We start from the raw sequence: 18,860 nt of genomic DNA, 5'->3' as shown, positions 1-18,860 counted from the left end.
CTTGCTGAAAGGATTAATAATTATCTGATAGCATGAAATGAACTTGTGTTCAGACAACTGTGTCAGACTCAAGATTGATTTTTCGTTTGTCTTTATCTGGGTAATAATCTCTTCCAGGTAGAGATATGAACTTGTGTTACGTGGATAATGACCGTTAGTAATCATTTTGATTAAAAGACCTTTTCTCGCTTCTCTCCGCGGAAAAGTCTACCATGTAGGCTGTTCTGTCTATAGGCTTAGTTAACTTAAAAAGAAAGCAAATGCAAATGTACATCATTCAGTAACAGGCGTATCTCAACAAGTTAGTATAGACAGTACTTTTTTTGCCATTAAGCATGCTGTGCTGAGTGTTGTAGAATTTAACTTTGAGAAAGACAATAGGCTTACTATTGGACTAGGGACTTTGCCAGTAAGTTCTTCAGGAAAGAAGGAATGGCCTCACCTGCTGGTGAACAGGACTAACACTTCTTGCTAACGATACTCCCGGGAAACTCCTTCCACTGGTAGGTGTTTGCCACCGCCATGTTTTGGGTGTTGAGGAACGTTTTGGGGGCCTCTCGATTATGTTCAGAAATATAACGGAGGAGGGACTGAGGATAGTTGGAGTATCCTTCAGACTCCCTGCATGAAAACATAATACTGTGAGCCATGGGGACACAGCCTTAACCTCTGGGCCCTTCTCCTTTGCACCCTATTGCTTGCCGAGATTTTGTGCTATGGCCAAGGTGGGCCTATAGGGGCCCAGAGACCCGTCTGCGCCCATAGGACCAGCCATCCTGGCCAGTGCCTCACGCGTTGTGATTCCTCACATTTTAGGAAAAGATGCTGATATTTGCTCCTGTTGTCTGAGGAATATATGTGTGGAGACAGTGCCTTCCACTGCCTCTCCATCTTTTCTCCATGTGTCTTGAACACCCTTTCCCTTCGTTTTCTCGTGAGCTTCTTCGGAAGGTGATAAGAACTACAGATATCAGCCTTTCTCTTCTGGAGATACACATCTTCCTTAACTGACCTTGGGGTTATACCTGGATAACCCCATGGTGAAGTCAAAAACACAGTCATTGCACGGATCCTACTGAACGTCATAGCCCAGCCCAGCCGACCTTAACCGTGCTCAGAACATTTACGTTAGGCTACAGCTGGGCAAGAGCATCCAACGCAAAGCCTGTTTTATAATGAAGTCTTGACTGTCTCATGATTGAATATTGTACCCAAAATGAAAACCAAAAGGCCTGCGTACGGGTGCAGAATGTTGGTGTAAGTGTGTTGGTTGTTGACCTTGGGATCCCGTGGCTGCCTAGGAGCTGCTGCCCCCACCCAGCATCCCAGGAGAGGATTGTACCACGCAGCTTAGCCTGGGAAAAGATAAACATTCCAAATTCTAAGTATGGTCTCTACTGAATGCGAATGGCTTTCACACCACTGTGCAGTCCAACCATGGTAAGTCAGGAACACCTGAGGGTGGGTCCGTGGTATCCCATCTTGGTTCTCTTTGTATGGCTCTGAGAGGTTGTTATATGGGACTATTTTTGAGCTGCAGAAAGCACTGGGTTTTATCCCTCGGTGCAGAGGAGCAGGGAATGAGATGGTTCCCCAGGAGAGAGGTAGAGGAAGCAGGAGAGGGGGTTGGAGGACCTCTCGTGACCGAGCAGCTCCTGGGTTGACACTGTGGCCTTTTTCCTTGGTGGCCGTGTCTGGTTCATAGAGCACCATTTCCCTTAAGAAAGGACATCTGGCTTGTTTGTCTGGTTTGACCCAAGGAGCCTGCCTCTGAAACCATGTGGACCTGCCTCCCTGCCACGAGAGTCCTCCAAGGTTTAGTTCCCATGGACTTTAAGGATGCGCGTTGCTCTTGAGTAGCAAGACCAGCCACAAAGAAGCCTTCAGGTAAATGTGTGGGGTTTTGCTCTTGCTGTCATGGCTTGTCTCCTCCACAATCAGCAGGCTTTTCACAGAAACCCGGGAGGACTGGAAATGCATAAGAACAGTGTCTATAAGCCATGGTAATTAAAACTGTAAATAGAATGAAAATGAAACATTCTAACTAAGCTTAAAATTCTTTTTCAGAGCGCACTGGCCTCTTTGCAAAGTTACTATCCCAGAGCCGTGGGGGTCCTTTTCACATTTAAGTTGGTTAGTCCCCGCCTGGATTGGCTCTTAGGACTGCTCGTTAAAGACAGGGACACTTCATGGGACTTAGCGAAATAAATTGACCTTTTGATTGGATTCATTCTCCGGATTTGCACAAAGGAATAATTACCTATGGTAAATTACCTTCATCGTGTGTGTACCTATAAAGAGGTGATATCAGACAGACTTCCCCAGTGTTTCATAGCGGGGTCCGGAAGCTCGCGGCTTTGGGGTTGTATTCAGAAGTGTTTCTGACACTTTGATTATGGAGGGACTTAGGTAACATGGTAACAAGATAAGGTAATTTGCAGCAGCGGTCGTTGCTCCTTTTTAAGAAGAATCTAAAGGCAACTCTATAAATAATTTATATCATTGTATTTTTCTGTCAATTCCATTTTTTAACAATCACAACCTGTTCTCTTGCACCTTTTCCAAAAGGTTAGGTATACGATTAGTCTCAGTATTGTCAGTTAAAAAAAACAACAAAACCCAAACATGTTTGAAGGCATTTTGCTTGCTGAAACGGGACCTAGGATGTGTTTTACTGAAAGGTGGCTGTCTGGAAACAACCTAAATGTCCGTGCACAGGGAGCTGGTGACATAAAGTATGGCTTGTGCCCTACAGTGGAATATGTGGCCATAAAAAGGAGTGATCTGTACTGATATGGAATGACCGCTAGGTTGTGTTGAGTAAAAAAAAAAAAAAAAAAAAAAAAAATGCAGGTGCAGAACAATGTCTATAGTCGGACATGGGTTAAAGGACAAAATAAAAAGGTGTGTGCATCTGTGTGCTTACACATGCATCAAAGATCCTTGAGATACATGCAAAACTGAAGGTTTGTTCCCTCTGGGGAACGGAACTGGGTGCCCAGGAACAGGCAGAGAGGGACGCTTTCCACTTTCTCCCCTCTTTGTGGCACTTGAATGTTGAGCCAGGGAAATGCATCGCCTATTTGAAAAGTCAATAGATCGATTTAATGTTGAAATAAATAAATGATAGATTCTTCGTAACAGTCTTAGCTTCAAACTCCAAAGTGTGGTTATCGAGAGCAGCACTGTCCTGTCGAGCTTTCGGTGATGCTGGAATGCTCAGTGTGGGCGCCGTCCAGCTCCACGTGCACCAGCCACACGCGGCTTTGGAGCACTTGAAAGGTGACATATGCAACCGAGGAACTCAAGTTCTTAATTTCCTTTCATTTTTTAAGTAGCCACCGTGGCTGGGCTGCCTTACCGACTGGGGATAGTTCCAGAGTATATGGTTTCCAGTATCTCTTCTGTTTTGAGCTCACTGAAGTTTAGAGGTGTTTTAGGAGGAATAATTATTCCTTTAAGCTCTCAGGGTAAAATGAATTATTGTAAGTCCAAGAAAATGCCTGCCTTCTCTTTTTTGCCCTCGAACTTAATGCCATTGCATATTTGTTGAAATAAGTGACTGTCAGATTTGCAGATCTTCTTTATTACCCAGGGAGATCGTTTTTATGGAAACAGTATCTTCCTGTGGGCTCGCGTGGAAGCTGTGTATGTTTTGGGGTTCATCTTCTCTTCTGTCACGCAGACCCTATTGCGTGCCTACCCCCAGAGTGACGTGCCAGGCACTTTGTTCTTGAGCCCCACAGCTGTTGTGACACGAGGGGACGGTTTGCATTCCTAGCCAGCAGCTGCCAGAAGGGCTTCTAAAATGGTTTTGGCAGGAAATAGTGCACAAGTGGAAACCAAGTTAAAAGCAGCTTGAAAAACAAACAGAATGACTTTGGATGCCACTTACTATATAGTCCGTCTTTCCACTGAAGATTGTCTTCGTGATTTGTGAACGTGGCTACACTCTGACCCCGTCCGTGGCCAGGCTGCATCTAATTGTCTTTGAAATCCAGGGTCTAGCCCAGGGCCTGGCATACGCCAGGAGGAGGTCATTATTTCTATTATTATCATCATTATTTTTAATGATCGACTATACTGCAAATTTGTTTAATTGATTTAGTTACTAGCTTACCACTGTTGTGCATTCAGGATAAACTAAGATGTAGATAATTAGTGGTTTTGGGTCCCTCCTCTCTTCTATCTACGACACAATACTGCCCACCCTCTGCTCTAGAGGAAGATATTATGAACATTATCTAAACATTATTTCTTCATCCTTTCTGCAAGCAAGGTTACTTTTGTTGCATGCAGGGAATGAGCACGCTCTCATTTAGTCTGAATCTCCTACAAAGTAGGAGACATAGGTGTGAACATGGTACCTTTTGAAGCTGAAGTCACACATCCCTCAGGCTGTTATATCAAATAAATGATTTTTTTTTTTTGGTCCCTAAAGGGGAAACTACTAAAATCTTACTTCAGGCCTGAAGTCATTCATTCCACCAAATTCTGTCTGCTTGCTCTAGGAGGCCCCAGGAGCTCCAGCCTCTTGGACTCCCCAGAGCGTGTAGGATGTCAGGTGTTGTCTGCATGCAGGGGGGCTGACTGCTGCAGGGCTGTGGAAAGCAGTGCTCTGTTCTCGTTGCAGACCTTCACTGCATGGTGTAATTCCCACCTAAGGAAAGCTGGCACCCAGATTGAGAACATCGAGGAAGACTTCAGGAATGGCCTTAAGCTCATGCTGCTTTTGGAAGTCATCTCAGGTTGGTGTTAGACGTTGCATAGGTGTCCTACCCCACCCCGCGCGTCTGTGCGTAAGCTCTAGCTTGCATCTATTTAGAGATGACTGCATTGGAAGTTCCCTTCAAACCTGGCTGGGCCAGAACATGGTATTACTGGCAGAGAACACCTTTCCAAAGAGCAGTCTGCCTGGAGTTATTGTTCTGCTCTGAAAAAGGAGTAAATTCTGTTTAAAATTGACGTATTAAAATAATGTTTTCACCATCCGCCTTGAAACAAAATGAGAGAAGAAAAAGTGACACTTATGTGACTCCCCACCACGCTCCCCTCTCTTCTCTAAGCCCAGCGAGTGCGTCTCCCAGACACGGTGTTCCATGCAGAAAGCCAAGGACATGTTGGCATAACTCTGAAAACATGAGCTCAGATCCCAGAGGGGTTATGTTTTGCCCTGAATTTCAGTTGGCTGTTTTAGACTTTGGATGCGAGAAGGGATCACCCTTGAAGAAGTGTGAGTGGGAGAACGATAGCAGGTCTGCCCTGATCCATATATCTTTATAATCAGGTGTCTGCAATGAGCCCTGGCAGCCACCGCTGTGATTTGGACCAGGCTATCCTGACTTCCTCTAATAGCTAGTCAGCAACTCCAAAGCTGGATACCAACCAGCCTTTCTCTATACTCCTTTGTCAGTTGGCCGGTAGACCAAACCGGACTCTCCCAGCAGATCTGAAAAACATATGGCTCCACCCTGGTCCATTGGTCTCGAAAGTGATTTTGGTTCATGGTTCCCCCGTACTGTGGTTTACAGACACCAGAGACCCATCAGAAACAGTCACATAACTATTTCCGTTTACGGAAACATGGACTCGGAATTTTGGCATCTCAATTCTGTGTGATTACTTTCTCTGTGTCTACGCTGTTGTTTCTTCATCCACAGGGGAAAGGCTGCCCAAACCTGACCGAGGAAAAATGCGGTTCCACAAAATTGCTAATGTCAACAAGGCCTTGGATTACATAGCCAGCAAAGGCGTGAAACTGGTGTCCATTGGGGCTGAAGGTAGGGTTGACCCCGCCTGCTGCTCTGACCTCCCAGCGGAGGGTGGGTGGGCCTGCACCTGGACGGGCTCCTCCCACCGCCCTCCCACCACTTACGGTGCTTGCTTCATGTCAGGGTGTCCGGTAGGCTCTGGGGTACAGAGATGAGAGCAAAGGTACCATGAATGGCAAACCAGGCTCTAGGATTATTTGTAAAGAATAGAGTCAAATATAATGCCATCTTCTTCAACGTGATTATCGGGCTGAGAAAGAGCTTAACCTTCCCGGTGACTCTTAAGAACGAATTAATAGGAGGCAAGCGTCCTCTTCATTCTCTGGGAGATTGGGAGCCCTGGTGAGTTTGGCAGGAGCTGAGACGACTCTGATTCTTACTGTATACAGCTGAGTACTTTGAACTTGCCCCACCTGGGGAGCTCTGGAACTACCGTGGTGATGGTGAGCCTGTGTTCTCTGAACTTGATTACTTAGAACCTTGGTGCATCTAGTCTTTAAGCTTTGGAGACTCTTGGGTTGTTTTCAGTGATTATGCATTTGCAAGATATGTGCTTATTATGAACTCAGAACTCATTTAAACCAGAGACATTTGGTTATGAATATTGTATAACTAGACACACAGTGACACTTACAAAACATGAACTGGTCTTTCCGTGTATATATATTTTTTCCAATAGCTCTCAAGTCAAAACTTATGGGAAACGTACAAGCTATAGGGAAAATTTATGCACTGATTACTTTATCTTAACACGAATTTGTGGTTGTTTTTTCTTTCCTAAAGAAATTGTGGATGGCAACGTGAAGATGACGCTGGGTATGATCTGGACCATCATCCTTCGTTTCGCTATTCAGGATATTTCAGTTGAAGGTAAAAGACATGGTTGAAAATCTGGTTGTATTAGGCTAGAGTAATTGTAAATTGAGTTTATAAAGTAAAATTTAAATAGGGTTTTGTAAAATTGAACAGTCATTTACATGATTTAATGGAAGATAAGGGAGTTGGGTTTTCACAGGTTTTATATTTGTGTGGGAAAGACCCCATTCATGGGGGTGGAATCATTTTGGAAAAGATGAGCACATGTTCAGAACAGAAGTCGCTTTTTAAAATGAGCATTTTTTGAGTTTTTAATTGCGTATTATACTCGTAGGTTCGCAACTATAACAGTTCTGTAGACTTGCAGTTGAAACGTGTTTTTTTTCAGGTGCAAAAAAACAATCTGTTGAAATCTGAGTGTATTCATTCACCCTCCCTCCCTACCTTCCTCCTCTGTCTCTTTCTTTCTGTTAACAAAATCTCCCTTGTTACTGCAGCTTTTGGCCTGACAACTGTTCCGTCACTATAATAGAACCGTAGTCCTTGGCACTGCCACCCAAGATGAAAATCTTTAGTCTTTTACGCCCACAGTACTCCTAAATATTTTGATGAATTCAGCACTGTTGAAAAGTGTCAAATTGACATTCTTACAATTAGAACTTTGCCTATTTAGCCCTCAAATCACAGAATGTGTAGCTGCAGAACACATTTGAAGGTAGTCTGAATTGTCGGGCCAGTCAGCGTCCTGCACCTTGGTCACCTAATGGGTAACCAGGTACCGGAACGGTGAGGGGAGGGGCGTTGTTTGTAATTCCGCCCGGGACTGAGTACCCTCCGATGCGGGTCTTCTTAGGTGATGTTAGTTACTAATCCACCAACAAACATTAAAAACCAATAATGTCCCTGCTTCTGTGCCGGATGGCATGAAGCCGACAATATTTACCCTTGAGGAATTTTTGACCCACTTAGATTATTCCCTTCTGGCATGGAAGCCCCGTTCGTGTCACCTAAAAATCTAAGTAAGATACTCTCAATAATTCAGGCTCGAAAATGACAGCCAGCTAGAATTAATAAATAGTCTGAATTTGAAAATTTTCATACAGTGTGTTTTATTAAAGTACATTCATTTCATTCCAGTGAAAATAATAAGATGCTTCTTAAAAGTTCTTGTTTTATTAAAAAACAGTAATTTGTAATAATTTTACCAATTTTGTATACTTCCAAATTTTAATATGTAAACAGTTGATCCCACCTTAAAGAACAAATACTGTTTTTAAAAATCATGTTCACACAATTGCATTTGCTAGAGTAGCAAATCCTTTTCCCACAAATACTACAGAGGTTATTACAGGTTTTTTTCTGATTGGTTACAAATTTCAAATTAGTTGATAATACTAATTTAGAACTTGCTTCTAGTTCAAGTGTAGCTATGAGTGGTATTATCCATTATTCATTTTCCCTAACGTGATTATTAATGTGCCCCAAATAAGATAAACAAGTCACAATATTTTGTGAAATATGACAATTAAAAAATGCATTAATCTGCTTTTCCAAAGACTAAGAAATGAAACACCCAAAAGTGGGAATTTGATTAGCAAAGTGCCTAGATCTCTTCCAAGTAGGTATCTTTCAGAGGTAGTTGGCTGACTTACATTTTTATTTTATTTACTGTTTTACTTTTTCGGAGTCATTTCTTAACAACCTCGCTAATTTGTGGAGGTCTATAGAAAGATGATCTTAGTTCATTTTAATGATGTGTAGCATGTGCAAAAAGACATTGTTATTATGACTGAATCCTTTGAGGAGCCAGTCTCCTTCCACAGAATGCTGGATTTCTTCCAGGAAATAAAATGAGAGATCAATACACCTGCTAATGAAGGAGGTCCCAGTGCACACGGATGGGGTTGCTTGGTGCATCTTGTGGTATTTTGTTATGGAATGATAAATGGCCCTACCTATTTATAATGTGCTTTTCTCATCCACGATTTTGTGTATGCCAAATGGCCGTGCTTCGGTGTAAGCTGTCCTTGCAGGGAGCCGGGACATAATAGGCACCACCTTGTAGCCTGGTCAGGAGAACCTAACAATGGTCTTGAGGGTGGGAGAGAGAGTCCATTTGATTAGATTAGCCAATGAACTAAGGAGAGAACTTTGACGTTCATCGCCTAAGAGTGTTCAGACATATTCAGACAGAAATTAGGTGAAACTCCATGACTGGCAAATTTTAACTTCAGTAGCAGTTATGAGATTGTATTGATCTGCTTTACCTCTGTTTACTTTTCTAGCCTAAATTTCATTTCAACTTTGTAAAATACAGTGCGTTATTCCCTCCTGATGATGTACTTTTTCTTATTAGTTACATTGGTCGGGTAACATTTGCAGCAACATGGACGGCACTGGAGGAGATAATGCTAAGTGAAATAAGTCAAGCAGAGAAAGACAATTATCATATGGTTTCACTCATTTATGGAACATAAGAAATAGGAAGATCAGTAGGGGAAGGAGGGAAGAATGAAGGGGGGGTAAACAGAAGGGGGAATGAGCAATGAGAGACTATGGACTCTGGGAAACAAACCGAGGGCTTCAGAGGGGAGGGGGTGGGAGAATGGGATAGGCTGGTGATGGGTAGTAAGGAGGGCACGTACTGCATGGTGCACTGGGTGTTATACGCAAATAATGAATCATGGAACTTTATATCAAAAACTAGGGATGTACTGTATGGTGACTAATGTAACATAATAAAAAATTATTATAAAAAAAAAGAAAAAAAATTAGTTACATTGGTCGGGACCCCAAAGGCAGGCAGTATGGAGTTCCATTTTTCAATGTTTTTACCAGTTAATATTTGAGTAAAGTCTTAGGACTTTCCGTTGTTTCTCTTAATAAGATTTTCTAGAGAAGAGACATGAATAAGAGTCATTCAGATGATTCCTATAGCACATGAAATTTTGGGAGTGTGTTTATTTCAGCTGGGTTATGGGTCACAGGAAAGTCTGAACTAGAATGGACAATGGAGATAAATAATTACAGAATACTTTTTACAGAAAAAAAAAATCAACTGAGTCCTAACTGAAACAGAAGGCCAGGGCCCAATGTTAGTCAAGAGTCCCCATCTTTACAGGGGTTTTCTAAATTGTTAGCACTTGAATACAGGCAGAATCCTAGATTTTGGGAGTGGTTTTGAGGAGCTGTTTGGATGCATGTAACTTTGGGTCCTCCAAAATGCCAGAGCCCGGTGGGTATTAGCTTGGGCTATCATAACAAAATACCATAGACTGAGTGTCCTGACAAACAGAAATTTATTTTCTCATGGTTCTAGAGGCTGGGAGTCCTCGATCAGTGCCAGCATGGTCCGTGTTTGCTAAGGACCTTCATTTTGGCTTGTAGATGGTCACCTTCTTGCAATCTCCTTCATGGCAGAGGGAGAGGAAGAGCTCTCTTCTCAGAAGGACACTAATCCCGTCATGGGAGCCCCACCCTCATGACCTCATCTAACCCTAATTGCCTCCCAAAGCCTCCATCTCTAAATAAGTCAGGGCTTTAACATAGGAGTTTGGGGGGATACAAACATTCAGTCCAGAACAGACGTGCCGGAGCTATGTTGCGGGAAATGCATATGAAGAACCAGAAATGGCCGAGAGAGCCATCAGGCCAGTGCACCTGGCCAACCCCTGTGCTGGAGAAGAAGGGAGGGCTGCAGGGAGAAGGGTCTTCACAGCAGTAGGGCCACAGGCCTGTTCAGCCAGGCTGATGGGAGCCCTTCAGCGTCTGTCGCTCTGAGGAGCTGCGCGGGCACAGGAGTGGCCCGGGCCCAGGGCCCCTCCTCCCTCCCTCAGCACCGGGCTGGAGCGGCAGGAGGAGCTATGGCCTCCGGGGAACGCCGGGGTGGCTTCCGCGCAGCCCCTCAGCGGCCTGCCGTGCGCTACCACGGGGGCCTGTCGTTGTTTCTACTTGATCACAACTCAAGTGGCCCAAGCTGGAACATACTAATACAAGCCTTTTGGTATTGTAAAAGTCAGCGGGGGAGGGCGTCAATCTGAGACGCCGCGGCCTCTGTGAATCCCGTTGACCTAAAACCGTAAGTGAGTCGAACGACTGGTTAGCGAAGTCCTAGACTAGTGAGTAGTGGTAGTTTTTAAGTGAAACTTCGAAAATATGATTAGTTGCCAATATCCCTGCGGTCTGCTTTTCTATGATGTCACACCTTGTCGTTGCTCCTGTGTCGGCCTGTTCAGGTCCCTTCGGTGACGTCAGAAGTCCGTCCCCGGGAGCAGGGTCCCGGCAGAGATCGTGAGACACGATGATGCGTTGGGTGGTTGCCCCCCGGGAGGCCGCTTTGTCAAGGGCCTAGGCGCTGGGTGCATTAAGCAGTGAGTATCTCCGTGTGGACACTTTTTCTTGGCTGTCATTACAGAAACCTCGGCCAAAGAAGGCCTGCTGCTTTGGTGTCAGAGGAAAACCGCTCCTTATAGAAACGTGAACATTCAGAACTTCCACACCAGGTGAGCAAGCAGGGCCCTGGGCTGCTTGCATTCTCACTGGAGTCCTCAGTGGCCGAGAGGGCCCTGGTTACGTGTGCGAGCGTCTTCGGGCTCCTGTCTGAGACATGTTTTACGTCTGCAGTGGACCTGAGGCTGCAGCCTCTGTGATGCTTACTATCTCTCAGGGGAACACGTCTGATTAGGGTTTGAGGTGCTGGGAAAACAGCACGGTACTGCTAGGCACCCCAGTGGGCCTTACAGTTTGGGGGTGTAGGCATGCCCCTCACTGTGGCCTTCCCCGGCTGCTGGGGGAGGTGGCAGGCGTGGCTTCTCAGCAAGGACACCAAGGCCGAGTCTGCGTGTCCCCCTGATGTACTGTCTCCACCCCGATGCCTCCCTCTGGGCTACACGGAAAGACACTTCCTCGGCCAGCTGTGGATGCTGGGGCTCGAGAGCAGGAGGAAACTCATGTTTGTAAAATGACAGGAACCTGTGTGAATGAAACCTGAATGTAATCTCAGAGCGTGGGGTCTCTCCTCACGCGGGTCTTCCACCATTATCATTTGTGAGTAGAAGAGTTGTCTGTATTTTCACCGTTTACATGGTGGGTTACCCGGGAATAGAAACGGATCCCCAGCCACCATGGATAATCAGAGAAATGAAGGGAGGAAATATGGGGGAGGTTCTCCCGGGTAGACAAATATGAGAGTGTCTACCAGGCGTCAGGCACTGAGCCAGGCCTTGAGCATACAAAGGTGGGGAAGAGGACTTCTCTGTCCCCCCAACACGCTGTCTCAAGGATAGGAGAAGCCATGAAGTAGAAGGCAGGCCTTCTGCCAGTGTGAAAGTCAACTTGCTTCTCGATGACCTTCTCACCTTTCCTCCTTGGGCCCAAGATTGGCCCCAAGCACTTCAGCTGTGTAGCCCCTGGGGTTTCTTTCTTCCCCTGACACTCTGAGGAACAGAACTACCACTCCCAGCCCTCGGTGAACCCCTGGTCACCACCGGCAAGCTCAAAGCCCGGGGTTGTCTAGAGAACAGTTAGCACGAGCATCTCTGGGGAAACAGACCAGGAATCCAGGTCCTCTTTGCTGAGTTCTTGGGGCGCTAATGTGTCTTTGCCTTTTTGAAAACAAGTAAAGAACATTGTGAAGACAGAGGAGTCCCTGGGAGCTGAGTGTACTAAGGATCTTGGGGGGAAGTGCAGACATCCTTGTGTGTGGTTATTGGGCAGACCCTGCAGGAGGGCCGACGTGGGAGACTGAGAGGAGAGAGGGAGGACGGATCAGGACCCGAGGGCACTGACCGGGGAGGAGGGCAGAGGTGGAGCAGAGGGCCGTTTCAGGTTCTTGCAGCCCAGAACCAGCCTGGGCCGGGAGACAGGGAGGAGGCAAGGGTGGGCCTGGAGCTGTAAATGAAGAGGAGCCCAGCAGACCCCAGAAGGACCCCAGGAAGAAGCCTGGTGTTCAAGGAAGGGACCACAAGGTCACTGGGTCAAGTAGGGAGGGAGGAACAGGGGGCCTTGTGTGCATTCAGTCAGACAGAAGGACATGAGGGGCCGTGCATCCCACCATTTCCAGCCTGAGTCTGACCAAGGGCAGAGAGCCTTGCTGCTGCTTTCTCTCCGCTAACACATGTTCCTGTTCTTCCGACCATGGTGCAGCTGGAAGGATGGCCTCGGACTCTGTGCGCTCATCCACAGACACCGGCCCGACCTCATTGACTACTCAAAGCTTAACAAGGTCATTTTGGGCGCCTGGCATGCCGTGTCCGCTCTGCCCCTCAGCATGTCGTCCTCCAAGTGAGCACATCAGCACTGAACTCGCATAAGAACACGCAGGCTGTCGCCAGCCGTCTCCCTGCTAGCCTTGCACGCAATGCAGACGGGACAGGCAGCCAGGAAAATACTTTGATTGATAATTATTTAATTACTGTTAAATAGGGTGGGACAAGACCCAAAGCCAAGTCACCCTTTTGGCTCAAATTAAGATGTTTTTTAGAGATTTTACATTCCCAGATTGTAAATATGAGAAGGGAAGCATATATGGGCTTTTTTGAGGGGGGAGTTGAAATGTTCAAATACTCTAAGCCTTCTTTTTAAATTCCCTTTACCTTTTCCGAAGGATTTAGTTGCAGACATTTTTACTCAGAACTGATTAACTTCTCACACGAGGGGCATTTGATCATTATCTTGCAATCGAGAGAAGGTATTCGTTGTGGCTTTAGAGAAGAGTGTTTGGGGGCACCTGGCTGGCTCAGTCAGAAGAGTGTGCGACTCTTGGTCTCGGGATTGTGAGTTCGAGCCGCACGTTAGGCGAAGAGATTACTTAAAAATAAAATCTTAAAAAAAAATTTTTTTTAAAGAAAACTGTTTTCGTTATTAATTTTAGTTTTGCTCTCTTTAGAAAATTCAGCTGATGACATTTTAATTCTCTCTCTAAGCTTAAGCTTTAGTGTACTTAAGTTTCAAATAGTCTCAGAACTCTTTCTTCAGAAAAGTAGTTTAGAAATATAATCTGTGATGGAAGCCTTGTGGCAGGCAGTGCACTGCCCTGGACATGATGACATGTACAGATTTAGGACTACAGGCTGCCTGCCCCGAACAGGTCGCCGCGAGTCCCTCTGGTTGCTGGTGTGCTCTGCCGGCCGCTCGCTTGAGTTGCCGTGTTGTGGTGTGGAGTCTGTCCCCGCATGCCGCCCCTACCTGTGTGCCATGCATGGTCGTTGGAAAGGTCACTTCTGCCCCCTCATTCGTTGTTACTTGCTCATTGCTCACTGCGGGCCTGTCTCCGATGACTGCGGGGGAGCTCGTGAAGAATTGACTTGCAGGGAAAGATGAACCCTACAATTCCGTGACAGAGGGTTGCCGGAGGTCCTTAACTTTTCAAAGCCCATATTCTCCTATTCTGGAGTTATTTTGAGACGTTTCAAACATGGAGATGGTGTATGTTTTTTTCAATGAATCTCTGTCTCATTTGCAGAATGAAGGGATTGTTCTAGATCGAACTAGATTCGTTAGCGCATTAGAATGGTCGATTTTTATTACGAATGGTCAACAGACCTGGGGTAATTGGCTGTCTAAGATGAGTGAAAAATGATAGTCATGAGCAATAGCAGTTCATACTTACATAGCTCTAGATTAGACTCCGTTGTTAATAAGTACATATGTTACATATGTATATATTCATATGTGTGGGACACATACCACACATATTATGTATGTTAATGCTCGTTCTACTGTGTATGTTACATATACATGCACATTCCTTCAGGCTTCACAGTGCACAGTGAGATATAATGCATCCGTACTGTTATCATCCCAGTTTTACAGATGAAGGGGTATGGAATTCAGCAGTCTGCCCAAGGTCACGTGGCCAGTCGCTGAGCCAAGAAAATACTGCACTGTCACGTTTTATCTCTCTCAGTTACAGTATAAATGAGACAGTGTTCACAGAGTCTCAGAATCCATCTATTTTTAATGCTGAAATTTTTCTTATATATTTAAAACAAAAAATCTTCCTCAGCAATTTGGCTTTATAAACATATGCATAAAATATGCAGGTAAGGCTCACATTATGACATGGCTGCTTTAATGAAATGCTTATATGCTTTGTTAAAACATTTACTCAAAAAAAATGTTTTGCCTGAAATGTCTACTCGGTGAGTCCCGGAAGCTTACTTGGGTTTCTTCATTGACCCTCGTGCATGTGTTTTTAAAGTCCGCCCTTTTACAATTGCTTCAGCCTCTTCAGATGGACTCGTTGCAGAGCACTGCAGTGTCCAGAATGTTCAAAGGGCTTTGATGTCAAAATTCATTAAAGCCATCCCTGGACTAACAGTACTTTTCAGTTCAATTTTCTATCTTAACTACCCCTATCCCATTTCATGTTCATAATGACATCCTAAGTGGATCAAAACAAGAATGTTAAATGAGTCTTTAAATTTTTCGGTGTTTTGGTTATACACCTCTGGTTAAATTTATTGTATTATATACGTATGCAAATATAAATATGCATATTTAACCAATTTCACAGTGAAGATAAACGTAATCTTAAGAACAAAAATTTCCTCACAGTTTTCATGTACAATTTCAGTCTTTTGCATCCTAGAAGATAATTTTTGCTCTTTGTAGCCATCTTGTGACCTTCTTTGGGAATCCAGAAGTTTCACCAGCTGGCATGTTTCCCTCTCTTTACCCCTCAGCTTTCTTATATTTAAAGCAAAAGCACTGTACTAAATGTTCTCCGGGATCACCTTCGAGATCTGGGAATTGTCTGTTTCATGATTTCTTCTGGAATCATTGAAAGGTTGTTATCAATAGAGTTGAAAATGAGTTCGGAGGTATTCTGAGTGTTCTTTCCAGCCCATGAGGACATATCTGACAGCTTTTCTCCTGTCTGCAAAGCGGTTGTGCTCTGAAACCTTGGGCTCACGTTCTATGATTTGGAATGTGCATGTGTTGTGTGGGCTTCGTATCAGTTTTGGTGTTTCTCTAAGTGTTTGGAGCAACTGGAAAAAGATAAGAAGGAAAACTACTTACACTCTTACAGTTCTGTGCATGGAAAGGTCTCCTCCTAAAAATGAGGTGTGTGAAACACATTATTCATAAGTGCTGTTCAAAAGCTATTTTCAAACAGTGGTTGTGCTGTTTTTCATGCAGGATGACCCAATAGGAAATATTAACCTGGCCATGGAAATTGCAGAGAAGCACCTGGATATTCCCAAAATGCTGGATGCTGAAGGTGAGAGGAAAATTGTGTTTACTGACTAAAGTCTGTGGCCTCGTCGTGCCGTGGCCGTGTGCGGGTTTGTAAAACTCTGTAGCCAAGTTACATCTGACGAACTTAGGAATCTGAAGACGTTCCTGTCATTGGCCACGGGAGTGTGAGGAGCATTTTTAGCTCGTTCATGAGTTCTTTTTGAAACTCCTGCTCAGAGCCACGCCAGCAAAACTAGAGTGAAAGAGTTTGGTAAAAGGTTCAGGTTTGGCAAAGAAACGGAATGCTTTGGTTTGCGATCTGCAAAGACAAACTTACTTTTTTTATTTTTGTAACAACACACTTATTTTTCTTACCACATGGAGACAAGCTTAGCAAATACGTCTTCTTGTGAAGTGCTCAGGACTCCACAAGGAAAAACATCCTTCCTTCCAACCAGAAGTTAGAAGAAATAGAGAACATGGGACATTTGGCCGTCCGCGTACCTCTCGAACTTCCACGTTCGATTTTGGGTCTAAGTTAAATTTAGTTTAGTTAGATCTGGGAGAACGTCTAACCATTTTACAGCTGAGCATCGTGCTTGCTGGGGACTCGTTCCAGGTAACCTGTGTGCCCTCTCTGTGATACGTTTGCGTGCGGTGTCCCTACGGCACACCATAGAAAGCACAGGTACGGGGAGACCATCTGTTCATTTCCCTTGTCAGGGTTCACTCACCACTCAACAGACACAGATTGAGTGCCTGCCAGGAGCGAGACCCTCTGCGAGGTACTTGGGGAGAGAATGAGATGTGTAAGGTGGGGCCCTGCCCTCAGGGAACTCATGTTGCTGCGTTTGTTGTTAATACTGTTACTCCGTAATGGTCCATTTCTTCCCCTAATTGGCATTATTGACGAAAAGCAAAGAACTTGATTATAGTCAGTTGTCAGTCTTCTGTTCCTCCTCATTTTTGGTGATTGCATTATAAATTATCATAAACTAGGTGGCTTGAAGCAGCAGGAATTTGTAGGCTGTAAGTCTGAAACCAAGCTGTTGGCAGGGCCGTGCTTCCTCCAAAGCCTGTAAAGCAGGTTCCTTCCTCGTCTCTTCCAGCTGCAGAAAGCCCTGTGCACTCCTTGGCTTCTGGTAGCATCACTCTTCCCTCTCTGTCTGTATGTCTCTTTCCCTCTCTCCTGTAAGGACATCAGTCATGTTAGATTAAGGATCCTCCCTACCCCAGCAGGACCTCGTCTTAACTTGATTCTCTCTACAACAGCCTACTTGCGAATGAGGTCCCATTCACAGGTACCAGGGGTGGGGGATAGGACTTCAACATGTCCTTTTAGGGACACATAACAGTGACCTTCAAAGCAGGATTCTGATTTTACCCATTCATTAATTTAACCATTTTAACAAACACCTGTATTACTGGGCATTAACCCTTTAATACACTCCTCCGAATCTGTTGATGGTTTTCCAACACTCTTCAAAGGGAGAGAGTCAGTCAAGTAATGAAGCAACAACATAGAAAAAATAGTTCCTTTTTCTAAGCTAAGTCTACATTTGCGTGGCATCTCCTTCGACCTTTCCATAGAGTAAGTAACTACGCAGGGTTCACCCACTCGAATTAATAGCTAGGATACTAAAGGGAGGAGAAAACAGATGACATTTAGTAAGTTAATGCCTCCCTAATACACTGCAGTCGAGGGTGAGTTCAGGGTCACCATTACTCCTCTGGGCTGCTGACGTGCTTCTTAGTCGGTACATTTTCCCTTAGCCTCTGAGTCCCAGTCCGGGCGTGTGTCCACCCTGTGAATCCTCCCAGGCCGATGAGATGCGCTGGTACGCCTTCATTTCCTCCTCCGTTGTGACACGTTTTCATCTATTTTCTTTTCCTTTCAAGTGTTCAGAAAAATGCTTACATACTATAATATTTTCTGTGTAATTTCTCACAGGAATCTTCTAGCAGTCATGAACTTGACTGACTTGGGTGTGGGGCTCACTGACTGACAGGACTACCCAGCAGGTCCCCCGCGCGTGACCCTCTCTGTATCCTCGCTACACCTGCCATTGGACTTATCACCCCCACGGTGTGGTGGTAGCGTGCCCTTGTTTCAGCGGCGTCCCCGAGCTGGCCGCCTCCTGTCAGAACGCTCGTCCCTCCGGAGCAGCCTTGCCTTCCCGCCTGCTGCTCTTCACCTCACTTCCTGTCCTTGTGTTGGGGCCTGAACCCTAAGTGGGGATTTCCGAGGTACTCCTTGGGCCCCTCTCCCGTGGACTGTTGCCCGTAGCAAACACTGGAGAAATTTGTCCTCCTCTTAAGCATCTGATGTGCTTTGAAAAGGGTCTGGAAGTTGTTTCTCTATTTTCCTCCACAAACTTTTCCCTCAGGTGAGCTCCGGGCTTAGGTTCCTGCGTGTGCAGGTTCTGTGTGGACTCGCAGAGGGGATCTCTGTCGACCCCCGGCCGTCCGTGTGTGCAGCGGGAGACCGTCTCGGGGGATGCTCTGTGCTGTGCATCCTGGGGGCTCCCGGAGCGCCGATCCTGGCCGCGGGTGTGACCTCCTTGCCCGTTGAGGGCTCTTTCTGGGCTACCGTGTCCTTCTCTGGCAGTCCTCAAAAGTGCACAGAGAGGAAGGACTTCATAGGTCCGAATTCTTTGACGGGAGCCAACGTTTTAACCGCAAAGTGTGGGAGGGGTGCGGGGGAGAGATGCGAGGCTGTGACTCTTCTCCGAGGCAGCACTTGGCCGAAGCCGCGGGTGCTAGAACATCCGGCAGTTAACCTTCTTTTCTCCACACAGATTTAGTATACACTGCCAGACCCGATGAGAGAGCCATAATGACTTATGTTTCCTGTTACTATCATGCTTTTGCTGGTGCACAGAAGGTGAGGATGTAAAACATGAATCACCACTCACCCTTCACCTTCTGTGTCTTAATTTTTTTTCCCCAATTGTTTTTCTCTTTTCCCCTCTCCTCCGAGTAAGGAGACCTGTCTGGTTTGAGGAGGCAGTCATTTGTCTTTTTTAGTCTAGTTTTCTTTGAAACTTACTTTCTGTCCATGCAATAGTATGCCGTTCATGTTTGTTTTCCAGA

At 45.4% G+C, this 18,860-nt stretch overlaps 1 protein-coding gene across 1 annotated transcript in view; it reads left to right on the top strand.

Annotated features, from left to right (window-relative positions):
- Positions 1-18,860, top strand: part of ACTN2 (actinin alpha 2) — a 65,162-nt gene that overhangs the window by 20,633 nt on the left and 25,669 nt on the right. The window contains exons 2-7 of the mRNA XM_026504029.4: positions 4,634-4,748; positions 5,661-5,780; positions 6,555-6,641; positions 11,002-11,089; positions 12,732-12,810; positions 15,729-15,810. Coding sequence (XP_026359814.1) covers positions 4,634-4,748; positions 5,661-5,780; positions 6,555-6,641; positions 11,002-11,089; positions 12,732-12,810; positions 15,729-15,810 — 571 coding nt within the window. The remainder of the gene's footprint in view (positions 1-4,633; positions 4,749-5,660; positions 5,781-6,554; positions 6,642-11,001; positions 11,090-12,731; positions 12,811-15,728; positions 15,811-18,860) is intronic.

Source organism: Ursus arctos, unplaced genomic scaffold, assembly GCF_023065955.2.
Source record: "Ursus arctos isolate Adak ecotype North America unplaced genomic scaffold, UrsArc2.0 scaffold_7, whole genome shotgun sequence".
Lineage (NCBI taxonomy): Eukaryota > Metazoa > Chordata > Mammalia > Carnivora > Ursidae > Ursus > Ursus arctos.
The sequence above is the reverse complement of the archived record's forward strand: the minus strand, read 5'-3'. Positions and strand labels throughout refer to the sequence as shown.